This window comes from Castor canadensis, chromosome 3 (genome assembly GCF_047511655.1).
Source record: "Castor canadensis chromosome 3, mCasCan1.hap1v2, whole genome shotgun sequence".
NCBI lineage: Eukaryota > Metazoa > Chordata > Mammalia > Rodentia > Castoridae > Castor > Castor canadensis.
Genome location: NC_133388.1, coordinates 42,366,603 through 42,390,908, shown reverse-complemented (window position 1 = coordinate 42,390,908; position 24,306 = coordinate 42,366,603). Strand labels below are relative to the sequence as shown.

At 40.5% G+C, this 24,306-nt stretch overlaps 1 protein-coding gene across 1 annotated transcript in view; it reads left to right on the top strand.

The window, feature by feature from the left end:
- The window catches only part of Rhoj (ras homolog family member J), a 97,178-nt gene extending 72,872 nt beyond the window's left edge, over positions 1-24,306 (top strand). Inside the window, exons 3-5 of the mRNA XM_020188384.2 lie at positions 10,068-10,232; positions 12,255-12,350; positions 18,524-24,306. Coding sequence (XP_020043973.1) covers positions 10,068-10,232; positions 12,255-12,350; positions 18,524-18,667 — 405 coding nt within the window. The 3' untranslated portion in view covers positions 18,668-24,306. The remainder of the gene's footprint in view (positions 1-10,067; positions 10,233-12,254; positions 12,351-18,523) is intronic.

The window sequence follows — 24,306 nt, the reverse complement described above, 5'->3', positions numbered from 1 at the left end:
CTAATGAAAGGCAAGAGAAACTCCACCCATCTCAGTTCACATAATTGGAATTGTTTTGTGTTTTTACATTGCCAGTTCTTATTCACCTTATATGGTTCATACAGCATCTTTACAGCACCACTCATTCAGTTAGCCATAAATCTTTTTAAGTGGAGTTATGCAACAGGGCTTTCCACAGAAACAAAAACCAGAATACAGAACATGGTGAAGTTCCATGCCAGTGCCACCAAAAACCACTCAACTGGAGCCCTGGGAGAGTAGATAGCAGACACTCTTCTCTCACCATTCCACTGTCAGCCCAGCAACTTTTCCTTATTCCATAGCTGCAAGGTAAAGACTCAAATAAACACGATCCTTTCAGACTACTGGTTATTCACTCCTACTCTAGTTCTGTTATGGTTTGGAGCCTCGAGGTTTTAAATATACAAGTGTCTGCTGACATCTAGTGGTATCTTTGAGCAGATGCCAGCCATCAAGTAGACAATACACCCCAGGGACTAACATTTCTTAGCTCTCTGGGGAATTCATGAGTCTACACTGACTCCTGGAAAACTGAATGTGAGGAAATGGTTAACATGAGTCAGGTGCAGTGGCTCACCCGTTATCCTAGCTACTTCGGAGGCAGAGATCAGGAGGATCACAGTTCAAGGCCAACCCAAGGCAAAAAATTGGCAAGATTCCAATTCCATAGAAAAAGCTAGGTGTGAAGATATGGGCCTGTCATCCCAGCAATGGTGTGAAGTATAAAAAAGGAGGATCACAGGCCAGGCTAGGCAAAAAGTGAGACCCTGTCTCCAAAACTACTAGAACAGGGCTGAAGGTGTGACTCATGCTTGCCCTACCTAGCAAGCATGAAGCCCTGATTTCAACTCCCAGTAAACCAAAAGAAAGAAAAGAAAAAGGAAGAAAGAAAATGCTTAATCTATCACTTAAAATTCCAAGCTGTCACAATAATGTGATCATAATTAAGAGATGGATGTAGGCCAAATACCCCCTCCTGGTATTCAGTCACTCTGTGGCTGTGGTCTATTAAGGAACTTCTCTAAACCTTAACTTCCTCTTCCATGAGGTTCCAGTGTTGATGGTGCCGTCTTTCCAGTGCCATTATGAGAATTCAATGAGATGCTGCTTAAAACAATGCTGGTCCTCGGTTATGGTGAGGACAATATGGCAAATCAGCTGTTCTCAACTCGAGGACCACCCCAGACCAATTAATGCTGGGTTTCCAGTACCCCTGCCCACCTCCAGACATTATGACTTCATTGATCCCAAAAGGTGATGGGACAGACAATTGATTAGCTAGGCGCCAGGATGTTTGAAGAGTTCCCAGGTGGTTCCAATGAAAGCCATTGTAGTAAGTGGTCACCAAAAATCCACGTGTGCATTAGAGGTCACTGTAGATTAGATCTCTTCCAGTGGGTCAGCCATGTTGTTGGAATATTTGCGGTGAACAGAGTACAGGTGGAGAAGGAGACAAAAATCAAGCTAGTCCCTGATCCGTTTATGACAACCCAGGTGGGAGGATGAAGTGGCAGAGGGCAGGAATTTCATGAAAGCTATAGATTGTGACCTGAGACTTCTTAGCTTGGAAGTCTTAGCTTGCTGCTTTAGAGGAATAGTCCAGAGAAAAGGGAGAAAGGCAAAGAGACCATGGGAGAGAAAGTTCGATGTTCAGTGATGGTTGTATAAGGTTGTCCCAAAAGACAGGCTACCCTTACCCATGTCTCCCCCCCACCACTCACAACATAGACACAGACACAATACAATTCAGCTGAGGTGCAACCAGCTGGCCAGACCAACCTCCCACATGACCAGCATTTATTCAGCAATACACCCAACTCTAACTATGTGCTTTCATAGCAATGTGGTGATGGAATCACAATAGCAGGGCTTTTCTTTAGGGTTTACTTTTTAGGATTCTATTTTTCTGCATGCTTGCCAGCTTGCATTATAACTGAAGCTGTTGCTTAAGTTTAAACAGTAGCCATGGTGATAGCAGCCAGCGCCATGCATACTGAGCCCTGTGTTCTGGGCACTTTGGTTAGCCCAAAGATAGATCAACATGTGCCCAATGGCCAGAGATGACCACACACACAATCGAAGCACATTCTTCCAGTCACATGTGTATATGTATATGCACTGCTTTTCATAAAGACATTAGCAGGAGGAGTGAATATAATTAAGATATATTGTAAGCACATATATAAATGTCACAATGTCTCCTCAGGACAACTATTATATGCAAATACAAAATAAATTGAAAAAGAAGAAAATAAAATTTTCTTTTTTCTCTTTTAAAAAGACATTAGCAGTGTCAGTAGAAAGACAGCAAGGTTGATGTTTAAAAATATACCCATTTGGTGGGTGAATAGATAAAGGAGAATGGTGGAGGAGAGATCCAAGATGGTGACTAGGGCACAGAAGCAGACAGCATGAGCTCCTTGACTCCAAAACCTTGCTGAGACACTGGAGCCACATTTGGTGGCAATAAAGCAGCAAGGAGAATCACAACTTCGGGATACCCTGAACCCCTAGCCCATGGAAAGCTTCTCCTCGCCACATTACACTGAGAAAACAGGAGGGCTCTCACCACCACCAGATGCTGACTCCAAACCTGCTTGATAGACATTTGGCAGACCAACAGGTGAGCACCAAGCATTACACAATATTGCAATATTCCCCAGCCACCCCTAGAATAAACCAGCATAGCCCCCTGGGCAGACTGACCTTCCCCGCCCCCCCCACACACACACACACACAAAGAAAACTGAACAATAAACAAGGAACTCAAAAGTAACACACAGCAGAGGGGCGGAGTTGCTGAAAGCAAGGAGCTGATCTCCACTGGAACTTTCAGTAAACAAAGGCTGGAAAGGCAGAAGGGCCAACAGCTGGTGGTCAATAAGCTGCTGCCTGAAATAAGGCAGGTAGCAGTCCACAAAGTTCATCTCCTGAGCCAGTGTGCAACATCCAAAGTCAAACAATACCTCAAAATTGAAAAATAATCAGCAAACCATCACAACACACTGAAACCAGGGGGCCGGCTGATGGATCACCGACCTTGCCCAAGAGAAAGGGGGCAAGGCAAAGATAGTTGCACAGTACCAAGTGGAGTGATGGGAAGATGAAAAAGGGATAGAAACCATTCTTCCCTCAAAAATAATTGAATACAGGATTCAGAGGGAAATGAAGAAAATGGATACCCAGTTCCAGACTCCAACAAAACAAAGATAAACGACACCAAGGAACCCAATGATGCCCATAAGAACACTCTCTTTTTTTTTTTTTCATTTTTCTTTTATTATTCATATGTGCGTACAAGGCTTGGTTCATTTTTCCCCCCTGCTCCCACCCCCTCCCTTACCACCCACTCCGCCCCCTCCCTCTCCGCCCCCCTCAATACCCAGCAGAAACTATTTTGCCCTTATTTCTAATTTTGTTGTAGAGAGAGTATAAGCAATAATAGGAAGGAACAAGGGTTTTTGCTGGTTGAGATAAGGATAGCTATACAGGGCATTGACTCACATTGATTTCCTGTGCGTGGGTGTTACCTTCTAGGTTAATTCTTTTTGATCTAACCTTTTCTCTAGTACCTGTTCCCCTTTTCCTATTGGCCTCAGTTGCTTTAAGGTATCTGCTTTAGTTTCTCTGCGTTAAGGGCAACAAATGCTAGCTAGTTTTTTAGGTGTCTTACCTATCCTCACCCCTCCCTTGTGTGCTCTCACTTTTATCATGTGCTCATAGTCCAATCCCCTTGAAGAACACTCTCAAAGAAGAAATCCTGCAAGGAATCACTGAAAATTTCCTAGAACTGTTACTAGACATGGTCAACCAAAATGTACAAGAGGCACTCAAGCAATTTCAAGACACCAAAAATAAAGAATACAAGAAGACACAGAAACAAACAAATGAACTCATAGGAACCCTAAATAAACACCAAAGTGAAACAGAGAACACTATAAATAGAGAGATAAGTGAATTAAAGATGAAAACAGACAATATTAAAGAGGAAGTAACCCATGATATGGAAAACCTCAGAAAAAAAGAATGAAACAAAAACACAAAACACAATGGAAGGCCACTGAATGAAAACAACTTTGACCCTAGGATACTCTACCCAGCAAAACTGTCATTCAAAATAGATGGATCAATAAAAGTCTTCCATGATAAACAGAAACTAAAACAATATTTGACCAACAAGCCACCAATACAAAAGATTCTTCAAGGAATTCTAAACACAGAAAATGAAAGCAAACAAAATCATGAGAGGACAGGCAGTACCAAACCCAGGAGAAGAAAAGACAAGGAATCAGAGAGTAACATTGATTCAGCTGCACACAATCAAACCCTTAAACAACAAAAACAACTAAATGACAGGAATCACCACATACCTATCAATATTAGCACTTATATGGACTTAACTCCCCTATCAAGGACACCATCTGGCAAACTGGATTAAAAAGGAAGATCCAACAATCTGTTGTCTACAGGAGACCCATCTCATTGACAGAAATAAGCACTGGCTTAGGGTGAAGGGCTGGAAGAAGATTTACCAAGACAATGGCCCCTGAAAACAGGCAGGAGTAGCAATACTTACATCAGACAAAGTAGACTTCAAACCTACATTGATCAAATGAGATAAAGAAGGGCACTTCATACTAACAAAAGGGGAAACACACCAAAAGGAAATAACAATTATCAACTTATATGCATCCAACATCAGTGCACCCAATTTTATCAAACATACTCTGAAGGACTTAAAAGCACACACAGATTCCAACACAGTGGTAGTGGGAGACTTTAATACCCCCCATCACTAGCACATAGGTCATCCAAACAAAAAATCAATAAAGAAATTCTAGAACTAAATCTCACCATAGATCAAATGGACCTAGCTGATGTCTACAGAATAGTGCATCCAACTTCCGCACAATAAACATTCTTCTCAGAAGCCCATGGAGCTTTCTCCAAAATTGATCATATCTTAGGGCACAAAGCAAGCCTCAGCAAATATAAGAAAACAGAAATAATCCCAGGCATTCTATCTGAGCACAGTGCATTAAAACTAGAACTCAACAACAAAAACAACAGTAGAAAACATGTAAACAGTTGGAAGCTGAACAACACATTGCTCAATGATCAGTGGGTCATTGATGAAATAAAAGAAGAAATTAAAAGGTTCCTGGAAGTTAATGAAAATGAAAACACGACCTACTGGAACCTATGGGACACAGCAAAGGCAGTCTTAAGATGAATGTTTATACCCATGTGTGCATACATTAAAAAGTCAGAAATTTCTCAAATCAATGACCTAATGCTACATCTCAAACTCCTAGAAAAACAAGAACAAGCAAAACCCAAAACAAGCAGAAGGAGAGAAATAATAAAAATAAGGGCTGAAATTAATGAACTAGAAACAAAAAGAGAAAACATACAAAGAATCAACAAAACCAAAAGCTGGTTCTTTGAAAAAATAAACAAGATTGACAGACACCTGACAAACCTGACTAAAATGAAGAAAGAAAAAAACCCAAATCAGTAAAATCAGAAATACAAAAGGAGAGATAACAACAAACACCACAGAAATCCAGGGAATCGTCAGCGACTATTTTGAGAACCTATATTCAAATAAATTTGAAAATCTTGAAGAAATGGACAAATATCTAGCTACTTCTGACTACCCAAAATTGAATCAAGAGGATATTAATCACCTGAATAGATCTATAACACAAAATAAAATTGAAGCAGCAATAGAGTCCCCCAAAAGAGAAAAGTCCAGGACCTGATGGATTCTCAGCTGAATTCTATCAGACCTTTAAAGAAGAACTGATACCAACCCTCCTTAAACTGTTCCATGAAATAGAAAGGGAAGGAAAACTGCCTAACTCATTTTATGAAGCCAGTATAACACTCATCCCAAAACCAGACAAAGACACCTCCAAAAAGGAGAATTATAGGCCAATCTCTTTAATGAACATTGATGCAAAAATCCTCAACAAAATAATGGCAAATCGAATCCAACAACATATCAGAAAGATCATTCACCACAACCAAGTTGACTTCATCCCAGGGATGCAGGGGTGGTTCAACATACACAAATCTATAAATGTAATACAGCACATTAATAGAAGCAAAGACAAAAACCACTTGGTCATCTCAATAGATGCAGAAAAAGCCTTTGATAAGATCCAACACCACTTCATGACAAAAGCCCTAAGAAAACTAGGAACAGAAGGAAAGTACCTCAACATTGTAAAGACTATATATGACAAACAACCTATAGCCAACATCATACTTAACAGTGAAAAACTGAAACCATTTCCCCTAAAATCAGGAACGAGTCAAGGGTGCCCACTATCCCCACTCCTATTCAACATAGTACTAGGATGCCTAGCCAGAGCAATTAGGCAAGAAGAACAAATAAAAGGAATACAAATAGGTAAAGAAACTGTCAAAATATCCCTGTTTGCAGATGATATGATCCTATACCTTAAAGACCCAAAAACTCTACCCAAAACTCGTAGACACCATAAACAGCTACAGCAAGGTGGCAGGATACAAAATCAACTTACAAAAATCATTAGCTTTTCCATACACCAACAATGAACAAATTGAGAAAGAATATATGGAAACAATTCCATTTATAATAGCCTCAAAAAAAAATCAAATACCTAGGAGTAAACTTAACGAAGGGTGTGAATGATCTCTACAAGGAGAACTACAAACCCTTGAAGAAAGAGATAGAGGAAGACTACAGAAGGTGGAACGGTCTCCCATGCTCATTGATTGGTAGAATCAACATAGTAAAAATGGCTATACTACCAAAAGCAATCTACATGTTTAATGCAATTCCCATCAAAATCCCAATGACATCCATCAAAGAGATTGAAAAATCTACCCTAAAGTTCATTTGGAAACACAAGAGGCCACGAATAGCCAAGGCAATACTCAGCAAAAAGAGCAATGCTGGAGGTATCACAATATCCAACTTCAATCTATATTACAAAGCAATAGCAATAAAAACAGCATAGTAGTGGCACAAAAACAGATATGAAGACCAATGGAACCGAATAGAGAACCCGGATATGAATCCACACGGCTATGCCCACCTTATTTTTGACAAAGTCACCAAAGACATATGATGGAGAAAAGACAGCCTCTTCAACAAATGTTGCTGGGAAAAGTGGTTATCTGCCTGCAAAAAAGTGAAACTAGATCCATGTTTATCACCCTGTACTAGTATCAACTCAAAATGGATCAAGGACCTTAATATCAGACCCAAAACTCCGAAGTTAGTACAGGAAAGAGAGGAAATACTCTGGAAGCAATAGGTATAGGCAAGGACTTCCTCAGTAGAACCCCAGCTGCTCAGCAACTAAGAGAAAGGATGGACAAATGGGACTATATAAAATGAAAAAAGGTGCTGCACAACAAAAGAAATGGTCTCTAAACTGAACAGACCACTCACAGAGTGGGAGAAAACATTTGCCAGCTACACATCAGATAAAGGACTGATAACCAGAATATACAGGGAACTTAAAAAACTAAACTCTCCCAAAATCAATGAACCAATAAAGAAATGGGCAACTGAACTAAACAGAACTTTTTCAGAAGAAGAAATTCAAATGGCCAGAAAAACACATGAAAAAATGTTCACCATCTCTGGCCATAAAGGAAATACAAATCAAAACTACACTAAGATTCCACCTCACTCTGTTAGAATGACTATCACCAAAAACACCAACAACAACAGATGTTGGAGAGGATGTGGGGAAAAAGGAACCCTTGTACACTGCTGGTAGGAATGCAAGCTAGTGCAACCACTCTGGAAAATAATATGGAGGCTTCTTAAAAATCTAAACAGATCTGCCATATGATCCTGCAATCCCACTCCTAGGGATATACCCAAAGAAATGCGACTCATGTTACTCCAGAGGCACCTGCACACCCATGTTTATTCCAGAGCTATTCACAATAGCCAAGTTATGGAAACAGCCAAGATGCCCCACTACTGAGGAATGGATCAAGAAAATGTATTTATACCTAATGGAATTTTACTCAGCCATGAAGAAGAATGAAATCTTATCATTCACAAGCAAATGGATAGAACTGGAGAACATCATCTTGAGCAAGGTCAGCCAGGCTCAGAAGACCAAAAGTCGTATGTTCGCCCTCATATGCAGACTTTAGATCTAGGGCAAAGGCAGTAATGTTGTTGGACTTGGGTCACATGCTAAGGGGAGAGCACATACGGGAGGAATGGGGATAGGTAGGAAACCCAAAAGTTGAAAGTGTTTGATGTGCCCACTCCAGAAGAACTAATACAGTAACCTTAAAACGACAGAGATCAATATGGGAAGGTGACTGGGAACTAGTGAAGAGGTCAGGTAGAGATGAGTCAATTCGGGTTGCAACACACTTGTGCATGGAAGCAATGCTAGGACTCTCTCTGTATAGCTATCCTTATTTCAAGTAGCAAAAACGCTTTGTCTTTCTTATTATTGCTTATGTCTACTCTTCAACAAAATTGGAGAAAAGGGAAAAACAGGTTCTCCCTGGAAGCAAGGAAGTGGAGGAGGAAGTTGGGGGTGGGGGACAGGGGGGAGAAATGGCCCAAACAATGTATATGAATATATGTATATTCATATGAATATATGAATAAAGAAAAAAAAGGAGAATGGTGGAGGGGGTGAATTCAAGTATGATATATTTGATATATTGTAAGAACTTTTGTAAATACCAGTGTACCCCCACCCAGTACAACTCTACATTTTATATGTATATATATAATTATATTTATATTTATTTATATATTTTTATATATTTTTTAATATACATTTTATTTATTTATTTATTTATTTATATGCATTTGCCAGGTATGGTGGTACTCATCTATAATTCTATCACTCAGGAGGCTGAGGCAGGAGGATTGAAAGTTCCAGGCCAACCTGGGCTACATAGCAAGACCTTGTGTCAAAAATAAAATGGAGAGCTGGTAGAGTGGCTCAAATGGTAGAGCGCCTGCTTAACCAGTCTGTAGCTCTGAGTTCAAAACCCAGTATCAGCAAAAGAAAAGTACCGTAACAGTACGTGTGAGATCAGGGTTGGGGGTGTGACTGAAGTGGTAAAGGGCTTCTCTGGCAAGCATAAGGTCCTGAGTTCAAACCCCAGCACCACTAAGTAAATAAATAAATACACAAATAAACAAATAAATAAATTTTAAAAACATTGCTAAAGGGACTGAGGAGGGGTCGGATGGCCCTAGCCCTTATGGACCGTGGTTTCCATCCCCAGCACAAAAGCAGTGCAAGAAAAATAAAACTAAAAATAAATAAATTAAATTAAAATTAAATAATAAAACTATACTCATGATATATTGTGTTTAAAAAAGGGCAAAACAATATAGTTATATAATCAATTCATTTTTTTAAAGCTGAACGTGTATTGGATGCATAAAGAATGGTGAGCACTTCCAAGGAGAGAGAGACTCTTAGAGGTCATTGGGATGAAAGCAAATTTCACTCCTACCTCTGCAACTTCTATAATGTTTGCACTTTGCAATGAGCATGTGTGTGTTTTATAATTTTTTAAATGCTAGGAAGAGCAGTGAGGGCCCAGATGAACTGATCCACTGGCTGCCTCTGAACACGTGTATGGTAAGTGTGAATACATGCACACACAGTGCGTGCACGGACATAGCGCTCTGTGGTGCATATATGAACATGTCATGGGTGTGGATACTCGTATCATGTTGTACTATGTGGTACACACATAAAAAGGGTGCCTGTGTGTATACGCACACACAAGTTCCTGTTGACTTACAGGTCACTAAATTCTGTGAAAAATATACATAACTATCTTCAAGGGGTCAATATAAGTTCAGTACAGAATGCAAAGGTGTTTTCCTGACCGATGGCTCTTTTATTTCTAGTAAGCTAGAGAACCAGCAGACTCCAGAACGAGGAAGGAGCTGGACCACGGTGCGCAGACTCTTCCCTGTGTCACCCTCTACAGCCACACAGACTCCCTGACTCAGGCTGTCAAACTCTCGTCTGCTCTTCCCACAGGAGGACTATAACCAGTTGAGGCCACTCTCCTACCCCAACACTGACGTGTTCCTCATCTGCTTCTCTGTCGTAAATCCTGCCTCCTACCACAATGTCCAGGAGGAATGGGTCCCAGAGCTGAAAGACTGCATGCCTCACGTGCCTTACGTCCTCATAGGGACCCAGGTGAAGATGCGGGTGATGGCTGGGTGGGGCGGGCTGTGGAAGAAGGAAGGACTGTCCCCAGCCATGTCTTCCACCAAATACTAAGGAAAAGTCTCAGGCGTAACACTGTAGGAATGGAAGTCCTTACAAGGTATGCATGATGATAGCCCAGAGCTGAAAAGATAAGACAGCTCTTTAATATGAAACAGGAAGTTTTGATAAAGCCTTTAAAATTAATCTCTCAACTTTTCTCTTTAAATAACAAAGTATTTTTTTAATGCACACTCTTCTTTAGTCCTGAAGTAGAAAAATGAAGTAAGGATGTTAATTTTGTAGATAATCTAACATTTTTGTAGCTGAAATCTGTGGTTGTTTTAAAATCACAAAATAGGTGTGAGGGTCAAAAAGACTCCAGCAGTGAGAATTACGAAGAAACCCCTGTGAGCTCTCCTGGAGAAGAAAGGCAAACTCACTGCTCCCTGTTCTCCTTAAACCCTAAGGTCTTCTGGATCTTAGAAAAGAAAGTAAAATACAAACCGAGCTAAATAGACCTGGCTTATAAAAGCCTCTACAGTGTTTGTAAACTAGTCAAGTTCACAGTTTGAACTTCCACTAGTAAGCCACTTGCATAAATGGATCAGACATTGTCTGAAGTTTTTATAGTTTTAAATGGGTTCAGTTCTTTTGTTTATTAAAACCTAAATTACTATTCCAAAGACGTAAGTGTATAATAACACTGAAAGGATTTATGGTTGTCTGCTTCATATGCTGCTTCTTTCTGTTTCTCATTTTACATTTTGTTTGATAAAGCAAAATTTGAAACTCATAAAGGAAAGACAAGTATTTCCTAAAAAAAGATATGGATAGCCAGGCACCAGTGGTTCACACTTGTAATCCAAGCTAACTTGGGAGACTAAGGTTGGGAGGATCAAGGTTTGAGGCCAGCCTGGGCAACTAGTTCTCGAAACCCTCTTCTCCAAAATGGACTGGAGGCATGGCTAAAGCTGTACAGCACCTGCTGTGCAAGCACAAAGCCCTGAGTTCAAATTCCAGTCCCACCCAAAAAAAAGAATATATGGATAAATAGAGACAATATGTAGAAGAATTAATATATCAGTAAATCAGGGTACAATTAGTGCTTCTGCTTTGAAAGATAATCATTTATTTAAATGAAACCTTTTGCCTGAAAATTCCAAATATTTATGTTTTTCCATATTGACGGAGCCTGGATCCCTGCTTCCAAAGTATATGATAGAACATTACACCTTAGTGTGACTTGAGCCTGTATTATAACAGGTAGGTACTAAGTTGAACAATTGAGGGAAAAAAAAAAACAAAAAAATGAAACAACAGAACCATAGCTTGGTAGAGCTGAGCACTGTGCTTATGAACGGGACCTCAGCAGGTGACAGATTGTTTTTCTGTAAGACACAGCCCTGTGAGCTCACCTTTAGGTTGACAATCACAGTGAAGTGGTAAAGCAACTAAAATACCTAATGGAATTATCAGATCTGAAATATGCTCCCTTCAAAGCAGTGCTGCCTTGAAAAGCTCAATGCTTCTTCACTGAGCAAGGATCTCCCTCTTTGGGACTGCCTTCGAGCTTCCTGTACACTAGTTATTTGTTAAAATAGTCTCACAGGAAGAAAATCATCACCCTCAAAGGGACGAACAAACCATCATCACCCTCAAATGATTTGGGAAAGAAAAATATATATATCCGGAGAAATCCAGGAAATAAGTAACAAACAATGAGTAACATAATTTGGAATCAAACAAGTCAAGAACACCTTGTCATCTTGTATGCCCTATCAGCGAAGTCCAGAAAATTTGAAAAACACCACACAGCACCAAAATCAGAGTGAGTCCTCAGCACCCAGGGTGACTGCTCTGAAGTAGAGTGTAAGGACAAGCTGGTATGTCCACCAACAAAGAATCACCCTGCTTGTTCAGGAGGAAAAAATCCCTATCGTATCACAGTGTAAAATGTCTGATAAGGCCTGTGAAGACAAATGAGCTTATGGTTTGTGTGTTCTGTGCTAGATTGATCTCCGAGATGACCCCAAAACCTTGGCCCGCCTGCTGTACATGAAGGAGAAGCCCCTCACCTACGAGCACGGAGTGAAGCTTGCAAAAGCGGTACAGTCAGCGTTGAATTAATTTGCAGTGTATGCCCAGAGAGAAGGGTTTGGTGTGGGCTTGGAACAGGTGGGCTACACTGGGGTCTTGCTTTCAACTGGGACGGGTTGAGAATCCTCTCTCTCCCAGAAGGGCCATTTGGTTCACTTTCTTGTCAGCTAGCATTGTCTGTTTTACATTAAGATTAGAACAGCTGAAACACTTATTTCCACTTAGCAACCTCTAGAACAGAGCCTTGCCAATTGAAGGGAGTCATCAGGTGTATAACTGCAAATCTTATTGTTTATTATCTGTGCCATTCATTTTAATGACCTCATGCAAGGCATTTTGTGACTTTCTTGGGCAAGACTTATGCTAGCATCTGACAGAGTTAGATTTGTCTGGTATTTCCCTTCATATAATGAATAGCCACTTAGGCTGGATTGTGTCACACACACACACAAATTCCCATTAACAAAACAATGTATGCCTTTCTCTTATTGAAAGTTGTTGACAGATAATAAAAGTACGACCCACTTAACTAGAGACAAAGTAAGTAAGATATTTTGACTCATGCACTAGTGAGGACATCTCACAAATACTTGAATGCTTCCTACTTTGGCACCCAGTCATATTAAGACTACCAGCCTCAGCTATTCACAGAGTTCTCATGATGCTAAGCAGTTTTACAAACTTTACCTTATTTCAGGCTCATGATGACCCTCTTAAGTGGACAGTGTCTCATCTCTCAGGAGAGGAAATACAAGCTTGGGGAGATGAGCACACTCGACTTACACAGCTAAGCAGAACAAAGAAATTTGAATCCCTTTCTGGGACATGGCCGTCTGCGCACCTGACCATTGTGTAAACTGTCTCTTCCCCTGCCATATGCACTGCTGCAGGGCAAATGAGTGTGTCTGTGTATTCTTCCACCTCAGAGGCTGTTATTAACATGTGTAAGCACACAGCTCCATACATAACTGCATGTGACTCCCAGCAGGAGGTCCCAGCTGGCTCCACACCAGCTTTCTCCAGGAGCTTAGTCCCCAGTTCCTTGCTTCTGGGCCAGTCTCCCACCTGCACCCTGTCAGCTTCCTGCCTCATTTCTCACTTGGGGAGTTGTTTTTTCCCTCTGAAAAGAAGTTATACCAAAGCCTCCCATCTCGATTCAGACTTATTTTCGGAACAATGGCTGAGTTCACCAATTTATTGCCTTTTTGCCAGCTTCTCCTAGCAACTGCACTCAGATGCAGAGAGAATCACATTTAACTTACAAAATCCAATTTAGAAGAAAACCAAGCGAGATTTTAACTTGTTTCATCACAATTCATGTAATTATAGGGATGCTGGAAGTTTCTCTACTCTTTGACTTCTCTGTGGAGTAGTTTATAACAGCCAGGATTTGTGGAGTGTTTATCTTGTGCTAGGCTGAATGCCAAGCGCTCTCCAAACTTCATCTTAATTACTCCTCACAGCAACCCCCTGAGGTGTGTATATTATTATCTCCCCTTTCCCAAAGGAAACTGAGTCTCAGAGAGGTCAAGGTCACGCATCTAGAACTCGCCAGACTGAGGATACGAAGCCATGCTTTAACCACAGTGCTTTTCTGCTCCCTCCCATAACCAGAAAAGACACGCTTAGGTTTGGGGCTTCTTTTCTTATATTCTGAACACCATATTTTAATGTGTAAAGCTCAAGTACATCGTAGATTCTGAGTTCTCATAGCTGGTTCTTTTCCTTCAGTGCCTTTTGATTTCCAAAGCATTTTTCATCTATGGTCATTGGGTTTTTTATTTCAAAGGGCATTTTATTTTCAAACAATGTTTCCATAGCATACATACTTCTATACTTTACATTCCAAAGCTAAGTGCATTTACATAAGTGTTTTGCACTAATTTATAATATTATTCCTTATTATCCTTTGTTTTATCCTCCCTCTTCTTTTAATTATTTTTTTTAAACCTCAGCCTACACATCTGTAAATGTCCACATTACTTCTAGATTTACTCAATAATAATTACAAAACACCTACCATTACCAGGTGTTTTACTAGTTGCTACACATCTAAGTTCAAACTTCCTAAAGGGTTTTTTTCGGGGAGAAGGAGGCAGGAAAGGAGTAGGGGAGCCGGTTGGGTTTTTTTGTGACAGGGCCTCAGATTGTCCCCCCAGGCTAGCCTCAAATTCATAATCCTCCTACCTCAGCCTCCCAAATGCTGGGATTGCCAGCACTTGGTTTAGACTTCCTAGGATATTTCTTGATGCAACACTTTCCTACTTGTCTTTTTTTCCCATCTCTAGCCTTCTTTGCTCCTCCCCCAGTCCCTTCTGTTGCTGTAACTTGGCACCTGTTTCCTGCCGGGTTTTAAGGAGCACAGGTGGGATCAAAGCAGCAAAATTGCATTGACCTGAAATCAATGTCCAGTCGAGTGAGAACGAAAGGCAGCCTTCCGCCCCCTCGGGGATGAAGCAGTCAGAGTCTGCCTCGTTGCATGTGTTGGTTGTTTCTTCTTTCCCTGTGCTCATGGGAAGCTGCTCACTTCACCCATGGCAACTGCGTTCCAGGGGCACTTAGGCCAGAAGAGGAGGGAGGTGGGCACACAAGCCCACGTCGCTGAATGGGCAGTTACAGACACTGGGCACAACATTAAAGCAGCAGGGAGGGGTCAGAGGAGACTTAACACTGTGACATGTCAGCCAAGTATTATCGAGGCTGAGGATGGATTTGTCAGGTAGACAGAGGACAGGGAACAAAAATTCCAGACAGGGAACCCAGCATGTTCAAAGGCATCTTTTAAGGCACATGAAGCAAACTGGAAACTGACAGGCCAAATTCTACCCACAAATATTTTTATCCCTCTACACAGGTATTGAGTGGGCACGATTTAACACTTAGGAAGCTCTTTCATCTTCTGTACATCTATGGTGTATTTTCCAGCTTTGGAAACAGTTTTAGCTATTGTAAAAATTATCAGAATTGTTCAGTCTGTTTACAACTTCAATCTCTACATTTTTCTTGAAAATCTGTCGGGGTTCCAGATCACTAACGCGTGTCTAAACAAGGAGTCTTCTCCAAATCCTGAGCTCTTCCAGATGGACTCTAAATGTTTGGCTGAGTATGTCATTTTGCTCTGAGAATGAAGTTGCTACTAGAAGACTTGAGATGATTTTCCATTTCACATCTTTTATGACACAAATGATTTTTTTTTAGCAACCTCTCTAACGTGGCTGTGCCTCTTCTCTGAAGTAAGATGAATTCTCTCTGACTCTCAGAGCACTTCAAACAGAACCTCATCACTGGGTTCTGTTTCTCACAAATACTTCCCAAACTACACCCAAAATCTGTTGGCTACTTTCCCTGACCATCAGTACAATGTACTGTTATGTTAACCTCGTCACATAATAATTCCTTTCTCTACTGTTTCATCATCCCCAGTGATGTCAGAATTGAGAGAGACAAGTTTGGGCTCATCCTGCATCCTCCAAAGGCAAACTCTGACAGACTAGCAGTTGGTGGTGCTTCACTGGGGAGGAGGCAGAGGAGAGAGTGTCCCATCCATCTTGCAGGACCCCAGTATGAAGAGAGTTCAGCCCAGCTCTCCTGGGATTTCCAGAATAAGTTTGAGGCTGTGGTCATTTGTAGGGTGGTTTCACACACAGAATGGCCCATAACACTTTCTAGGTATTTTTCAATTTGACTGGCAAGAGTCATTCTATTACAAGAAGTCCTTCAGTTGGTCCATTTCCATTAAATTAGTGTGCTTTTCATGTGTGTTTATATCAAACATAGACCCAATCCCCAAATGCAATAGATGGCACTTCATGACATAATTAAGAAATTTTTCTCTGACTGTTGTTGTTCTCTCATATCCTACTGTTTTTAATTATTTCATAAAGAAAGTTATTTCCCAATCTAAAGGCCAAACCATGGTCAAAATGAAAGCCATAAAATATGTTTTCAACATCCACTGATGGTTTCAATACCGTATTTTCCTTTGGCTCATACAGTAACCATTCTTGTCAGCACAAAACAAAACCAAAAAAAAAAAAAAAGAACATAATATCTGTTGGAGAAGTTAAGAAATCATTTCCAGGCCTATCCAAAAATGACTTTATTTCATATTCTGTCTACTGACCTTTCAAATAAGTGAGCAGCTTCATTTCATTGATGGTCAACCTGACAAACTTCTTTCTGGGCTAAATGATGGAGGTCACAGAGTCCATCATGAAACAGGAAAGGAGCACACATTAAGAGAGCCAGAGTTTAAGCCTGGTCTTTTCACTTTCTAGTTAATGCCCTCAAGTGATTCATTTTAACTTCCTGGAGCTGTGCCTACTCTAGTCTAAACTAAACTCCACCAACTGGTTATAGTCAAACATCAGTGTCCTCACTGGCCTACAGAATGTCTTATAAATTTGGTGAATATTAAACAAAAATCCAAATTCCCAGCTCCTTTGAAAAATATACACGTGAGCAGTCATCACCCAACCTTCCCATGTGGAAGAAGACTAAGACCTCCCACTCTAGCAGGAGCCTGTACTTTACCATGCACCACAGTCCTCACCTCTCCTTATTGTTGGGCACCAGCCCTACTTTTTTCATTTGCATATACTACTAGCCACACAGGCATGCGGTTTTCTGCCATTATAGCTGTTCATTGGCCATTGTTTTCAGGGGTTCATCATCCCCCCAAACTCTCCTAAATCTGCTTTAATTCTTCTTTTGTTTTTGTTTTTTGTTTTTTTTTCAGTACTGGGGCTTGAACTCAGGGTCTTCACCTTGAGCCACTCCACCATCCCTTTTTTGTGATGGATATTTTCGACATAGGGTCTCATGAACTATTTGCCTGGCTGGCTTGGAACTGTGGTTCTCCTGATCTCTGCTTCCTAAGTAGCTAGGATTACAGGTGTGAGCCACCAGTGCCCAGCTGCTTTAATTCTTCAAAGTTAGCCTCACAATATGAAACAAAAATAAGAGCGTTTCTCCAGATGTTCTTACTATGAAGAAGCCCACATCATATCGCTGGCTTCTGCTGAGTTTGTAAGCAATTAATAATTAATACTCCAGGTCTCCTTCAATGAAGCTGACTGCCAACCATAGTCTTCATGGTCTGTGATTTTCTTAATGAGAATCTATACTTCTGGCCTGAATTTCTAGGTTTCTCATGGGGATTTTGTAATTACCAAATACACCATCATAGGAAATCATCAAAAAGCTTTGAAATAAAGCCTTAGGCAAAGACAAAATACATTGTCATTTAAATATGTAGACTGGGCACTGGGTGCAGTGGTATAAATCTGTACACATCTGTAATGCCAGCCCTCAGGAGGCAGAAGCAGGAGAATCGAGAGTTCTGGGCATCTGGGCTGTATATCAAGTTTGAGGCCAGTCCAAGCTGCATTGTGGAACCCTGTCTCAAAAACTGAAGGGGATATAGGTCAGTCAGACACCACATGCAACACAAGGTAATGGGTTGCACCCCCAGCACCTCAAAGTAAGTGAGGAAATAAATTTACAAATTGTACACTGACGAGGAGCAGTGTCTCTGTCAATAAATGTACCCATGACTTTTATTATGTTTTGGTTTTTAACTTCTTAAAATATATTTTTTAAAGTATGTTGAAACTGAATAATTATGCCAATCAGATATTACCTTGCTGAGAGATATCTTATCAGAAGTACATTTCAATCAAGAGTGACCCATAAATCCTACCACCCACTCTCTTTCTAGATGCTTTATCAGTCAGGTTGACACTTTGTTTACTACACACAGGAGATACATGACACTTGATTTGATTTCTGTATTCTGCATACAAATGAGAAGATACTGAAACATCACACAACCCTGTTTTTCACAAAATATATTCGAACCATACCACTGCATCCTCTCCTAATTTTTTATATTTTCATATTCTTATGTTAGGAGTAAATAGTTGTGGATCACTTTCAGGATTTATTACTTACCAAAAGTGATCCACAACCATTTATTGCCTTGATATAGGAATGTCAAAAATACAAAAATTTAGAGTAGCAGATACAAATTGGAATGCAAAAGAGAAAACATAATCCAGACAAAACCCCAGGCTGTTTGTGGGACAAGCAGAAGTGAGGACGTGGCTGGGCAGAGGGTGGATACCCCTGTGTTTTGCTCTCTTTCTCCCCACCCCCTACTCATGACTTTCTCTCTGTTTAAGATCGGAGCACAATGCTACTTGGAGTGTTCGGCCCTGACTCAGAAAGGTCTCAAAGCAGTTTTTGATGAAGCAATCCTCACCATTTTCCACCCCAAGAAAAAGAAGAAAGGCTGTTCTGAGTGCCACAGCTGCTCAATTATCTGAGGTTGCCTGAGACCCGCCTCCACCCCATCCAACGATGAGAATGGCAGCTAACCTCTGCCACCCAGCTCCAGCCAAAAAGGAGGGCGAGACCAGAAAGGAATTCCCGCACACAGAGGCCTGCCTTCCACCCTGCAAGCCCTCCTGTCACACCATCATGTCAGCCGACCACCATGTCCCTGCCAGACAGAAGCCTCCACACTGCGCTCACCAAGAATGCTGAGCCCTGACTTCAGAAGGTGCCCCTGCTGGACACTTTGGAAACCAGGTCAAAGGCCATCTTGCATTTCACTTCTCCTCTCCCCTGAATGTGAAGCTGATGGGAGATCATCACAGGAAAGCCAGAGGAGGACATGGTTCCTGTACTGTGGCCTTACTTGATGTCTTTCACAAAACCGGGGAATGCAACACTAACTTTTCTTTCTGGTTCTGCTTTTATACCCACGTGTCTTATGTTCATTTATATTATTTCAGGCAATTTTCTAATTTCCAGCTTACTCAGGCCTTATGAATCCATACCAAAGTAGCCTAAAGACAAGGTGACTTAATTCATTTCTATTTCCAGCAGGTTTCTACCAAAGTTGTCAGAACCAATATGTACCTCTGAATGCCTGGTTATAAGAAGACACGGGAAAACTTTAAAACTTTACAGATTTAAAGCCACAATTTTTGGAACTGGCTGGAAGAAAACATCATCTGAACTATAGCAGGTCCATAATTTTGCCAAAGACTCACCCTACAAATGCTTAAGTTCATAAATCCTTTGCTTTTCTCCCATCTTATAATGTCATACGAACTAAAAGTGAACTGTGTGTAAGAAAATAGTATTTCTGCTTTTCGTTCAAATTGGACAAGGTGGGCTGGAGGCATGGCTCAAGTAGTAGAGTGCCTGCCTAGCAAGCACAAAGCCCTGAGTTTAAACTCCAGTACTGCCAAAACAAAAATCAAAGTGACCAGGACAAGAATATGGCTGAAAATATCTTTTAAAATATTTTTTATTCAGCCAAGTGAACTAAACTGCTCCCTCTCTCGATTTTACACTTTCTTCTGTGCCCAATTCCTTTTATCTTCCCAGTTGTAACCCAACCTAAAAGAAGAATCTGGGCATAGGACATGAAAAAGCAAACATTTCCAAATCCCCAGAGGTTGAACAAAGCCCCAATTTTTCCACTTGCTTCAACTCAAAGCGCTTCTCACATGCCCCAGGGAAGCTCCCATTCCACTAAGATGACATTTTCCAGTTACAACTAAATTAAATTACTGTCTCTCTTTCCTTACTCATTCTCCCAAATCTCTCTTAGGAAGTAGGTTTGCGTGTGCCAAGCTCTGGAACCATTCGTAGAATAATACACATTCAGCAGAGGCTTGGGCTTGGGGAAGGAAATACCCTCAATAAGTAATCACGTGTCTTTGCTCCAGGACACTTCCAAACACCCAGGAATTCTCAGCATAGAGTGAGTTTGCTCCTACTGTTTAATTGGAGGCTAAAATGACCTCTCTTCAGTCTTCCTTGCTTACAAATGCCCTAGAATCTCTCAGATAGGCATTTAATTGCATACTCCAAGCATATCTTTTCATTATGGAATTACGCCAATTTTATTCCAGAGTCAAACTCACTCTGTTGGAAAAAAAAAAGTCAGTCTTTCTAGTCTCTTCAGCTCCTAGTAGAACCACACAGAAAACAATTGTGTCATATGAGTCTTTTCTCTTAAGATCTTCCCTGACACTCCTTCAGTTTTTTGAGTTCTTTTTGTTTAGCATTTCTAATATGCACGTTCCCTTCTCCCACACTTCAAGTGCTATTTCTCTTTTCTCCCATCTAATTGCTGCACATTTTCCTAAATATATACACACACACACACATACCATCTAAAGGGAAACGGTTTTGTAAGTCAAAACTTGACATTTAGAGAAAACTGGACTTTTTGACTTGGTAGGTGGAAATCAACTGTGTATGAACTATAACTCTGCAGAGATTACAGAGTATCCTTTCCAAACAATAATGAACATTTAGCCATCATAAAGGAAGTGCTATTAGCCAGCTTTGTTAAATTATTGCATAGCTAGATCTTGCTAAAGGCCACTTCTCAGTTATTGATGTGGATGAAAAATTGAAAGCAGTGTGTTGGCTCTATCAAGAATTTTCCAGATGTGTGCACTCAACAGGCAAATAGCTCCCTAAAGGCCCACTCAGATTAACTTGTTCATGGCAGGAAGATTGCCCTCACACCTAAAACCAGAACCCAAATAAAGACTCAGTGTCTGAATGGAGCTCAGTCTCCAAGAGGTTCTAGGAGTTAATTACTAAGCAAAACACATTTTGTAGAACAAAGCATCCTAAATGAGGTAATGTCACTCCACCAAACTAATCATTCATTCTTTTTTTTAATAGCAAAATGGACTATCATTTCAATAGAAATGATATTTCTCCCATACAATTATTCTGAAATCAAAAATAGAAAGAGAACTGAGGGCATGGTTCAAGTGATAGAACACTTGCCTGGCAAGCACAAGAACCTGAGTTCAGTCCCCAGCACCACAAAAAATGAGTAAGTAAATAAAAAGAGACGGAAACCTGAAGAAAGTTCCTTTAACCATCCACGCTATCTCCTAAAGTCAACAAGCAGCAGCTGATCTCCATGTGAGGGTAATCTTAACTTTCCAAAGCTAGAAAAGGTCTCAGAAACCATAGTCCAATTCCTTAGTACGCAGATGGGAAATTTGGCCTAGATGGGTCAGGAGAGGTGGCTTGCGGCTAAGCTGGGACCGATCTCAGCTTTTCAGCTTCCCATCCAGCACCCTTCATCTCCACACTACAATTTATTCATCATCATGTATAGAGTTGGAGTTTTGTGGGGACTTACTATTGCGGTTACGTTTGTTTATTCTGCAGATTCCAGCCATATTCTGAACAAATAATTTCAGATAGTTAGGCCACTGTAAACAGGATTAAATCCATCAAGCTGGTTGGAAACTAGGGACAAGAATTTGATCTCTGTACTAGTAAGCCTGAGTCCAGAGAACACAGCAATGTGATCCCAATCTAGCGGCTCAATCAGGCAGGCCGCTTTACAGATATTTTTCACTCAGGAGATTGGTTGTTTGATAGTATTAATGGACTCCTTGGACTATTTTGGAAATACAAAAGGAAAAAGACACAAGTCAAAGCCATGTCCACAGTAAGAAAGCTGGGCTGATTTCTGCCAAGGATAATGAAACTCAAAGGACAATTACAGAAAGTATTAATTGGGCTGGGGATGTGACTCTAATGGTAAAGCACCTGACTAGCAAACACCAAGCCCAAAGTTCAAATCCAGTCCCCTAAAAAAAAAGAATTAATAGCAGTAACTAAAGCAACCCTAAACTAGGAAGCACTAGGTGGGAAAACTAAGTCCTACCTATATGACAGGAAGAGGGTTTTGATTCTGAGACTTCAATGACAAAATGATCAGGATATGCAAAGAACAATTTGGAAGATTTCTGGTCCATAAGAGAAGTGCCAAATGAAGCAATGTACACAATTTAAACTGGACCACCAATAATGGTAAAAGAACAAACACAACTGTATTCAGAATTTTAGGAAAAACTAAAGGAAACTAAATCCAGAATTTGAATACAACAAAAAATTGTCATAATTTAGGGTATAAGTTCCTGTGAGCAGTCGTCTCAGTAGGTAGAGCATCTTTAAGAAGAAATATTTGACTTGAGGCAAGCCTCTTAAAATACCATATAACAGAAGCAAGAATGGTGACAAATGCCTGTAATCTCAGCACCAAGGACCCAGAGGTATATAGCAAGATAGTGTCTCACCAAAAAAAGATCATAAAGGAAAATTCATTCATGAGACCAAAGTGATGGAAGATTACAAATTGAAGTTTTACTTTAAAGGCATCTTTGACATCATCCTGGACATAATATCGTATAAGTTATCTGGTTCATTTTTATATCTATACTGTTTAACTGTCAGGATGGGAAATGCAATTCTCTCTCCACAGAGAGAACCACAGACCCCTAAGCAATTCTCCTAAGAGTCACCCAGTAGGCTGCCCACGTACAAATAAGGAAACTCAAAAAAATATTGTGATTTCCAGGACCAATGGAAAGAGAAAGGAAAAGAGAGGTCAGAGAAACTGACCTGTTTCTTTCTTACAAAAGAAGCTGGGCACGTTTTGAAAAAAGGAAGCATTTAGAGAATGGAGAGGAAGCTAAAGGCAAAACACACACCTGACAATTCTGGAGAGCTGTTGTCTTGGCCGAGTCTCCAGAGGCATAGGAAGACAGGAGGAGTGTTCACGTGGTGAGCATTCCTGACTGGCAGGGCTAACCCTGTGATAGTCCTGGGTAACTCCCCTCATGGCTCTCTACAAATGAATGAAATCCTGGACAGTAGTCTTCCTGTCTTTCACCTTCTCTACTTATACACAGCAGTCAAGGGCAACTTACCAAGCAATCTGAGTCAATAAATAATTTCAGAAAGTTTCTTTGAGCATGAACATGATATAAAACCTAAAAACAGTAACTCTGGGATACCTAGAAAGATAGTTGTATGAATGATATTTATTCATCTTCAGCGGGACATTTCTAAGTAGAAATATTATATTCAATGTGCACAAATGCAATAATAGGTTGCAAAAATATAAAACAAAGCAATAATTCATGGTGCTTCCATGGTCAACAAGGACCAGAAAGGAAATCAGAGCAGCCTAGCTTCAGCCGTCAGGGGCTCAGCCAGGCTCTTTTGGGATCTCTTTATAGGGGGAGGTATGAATCAAGGAGAATTTGGCTCATCTGTGGGATGCAAGTCCCACAACAGCTCTTGGCTTTGCAATTCCAATACAGGAAATGAGAGTAAAAGCTACATGAGTAATCTTGATCACAATCAATTTTTTTTCTCCTCAGGGGATAGATACTCATCAAAACCTAGGGTTGTTTGGCGCATGTGCGTTTTAAACATGCACCAAACATGATTTCATTTTGCTCTGTGAGTTCTGCAGTGGCTCAGGAGTTAAGGATACATCACTGGAGTAATTTTGTTGCATTTTTGTCATGTCCTCCAAGGCTCTTATATGTTCAAGTATCTCTGTTGAACAGGGTCTGATCCGTGTGACGAGAGGACCTGCTGTCTTGGGCACTCTGAGGACAGGTAGCCTTACTTAGTCCTCAGCCTCCCAGTGACCTGCACAAGTCAGTCTTCTGAGCTTATGTTAGCTCTTTGGGGGGGAAAAAAAACACTATCCGAGTAGAAAAATATGTAAATACACGTTTAAAATTATCTCTACACATCACTTTTCAAAATCATTTTTTAAGCGATCAGATTATTTTCTACTCAAGGAGTCACATTCTTATCACCTGGAGAAATTGTCTTTTGCTCTAAGTAAACAGCGATTACTGTGTAAGTACATCTCTGCAGAATTTTTCCCCAACTGCCACAGTTCCTGTGTGCCCAACGTAATGTCTACAGTGAAGGATGTATCCCTGACCTGCTCATGGGCTGGTGTTCTCAACAATCCGCATCTCGTGTAATGGTTAGTTTATGTACCTTTTTCATAAGTAATGGAATATTATTTCATGTAATCTTTAACCTTGCAATTTATCTTGTACCATGTTCTGAGACTCAAGTCATTAAATACGTTTTTTTCCTA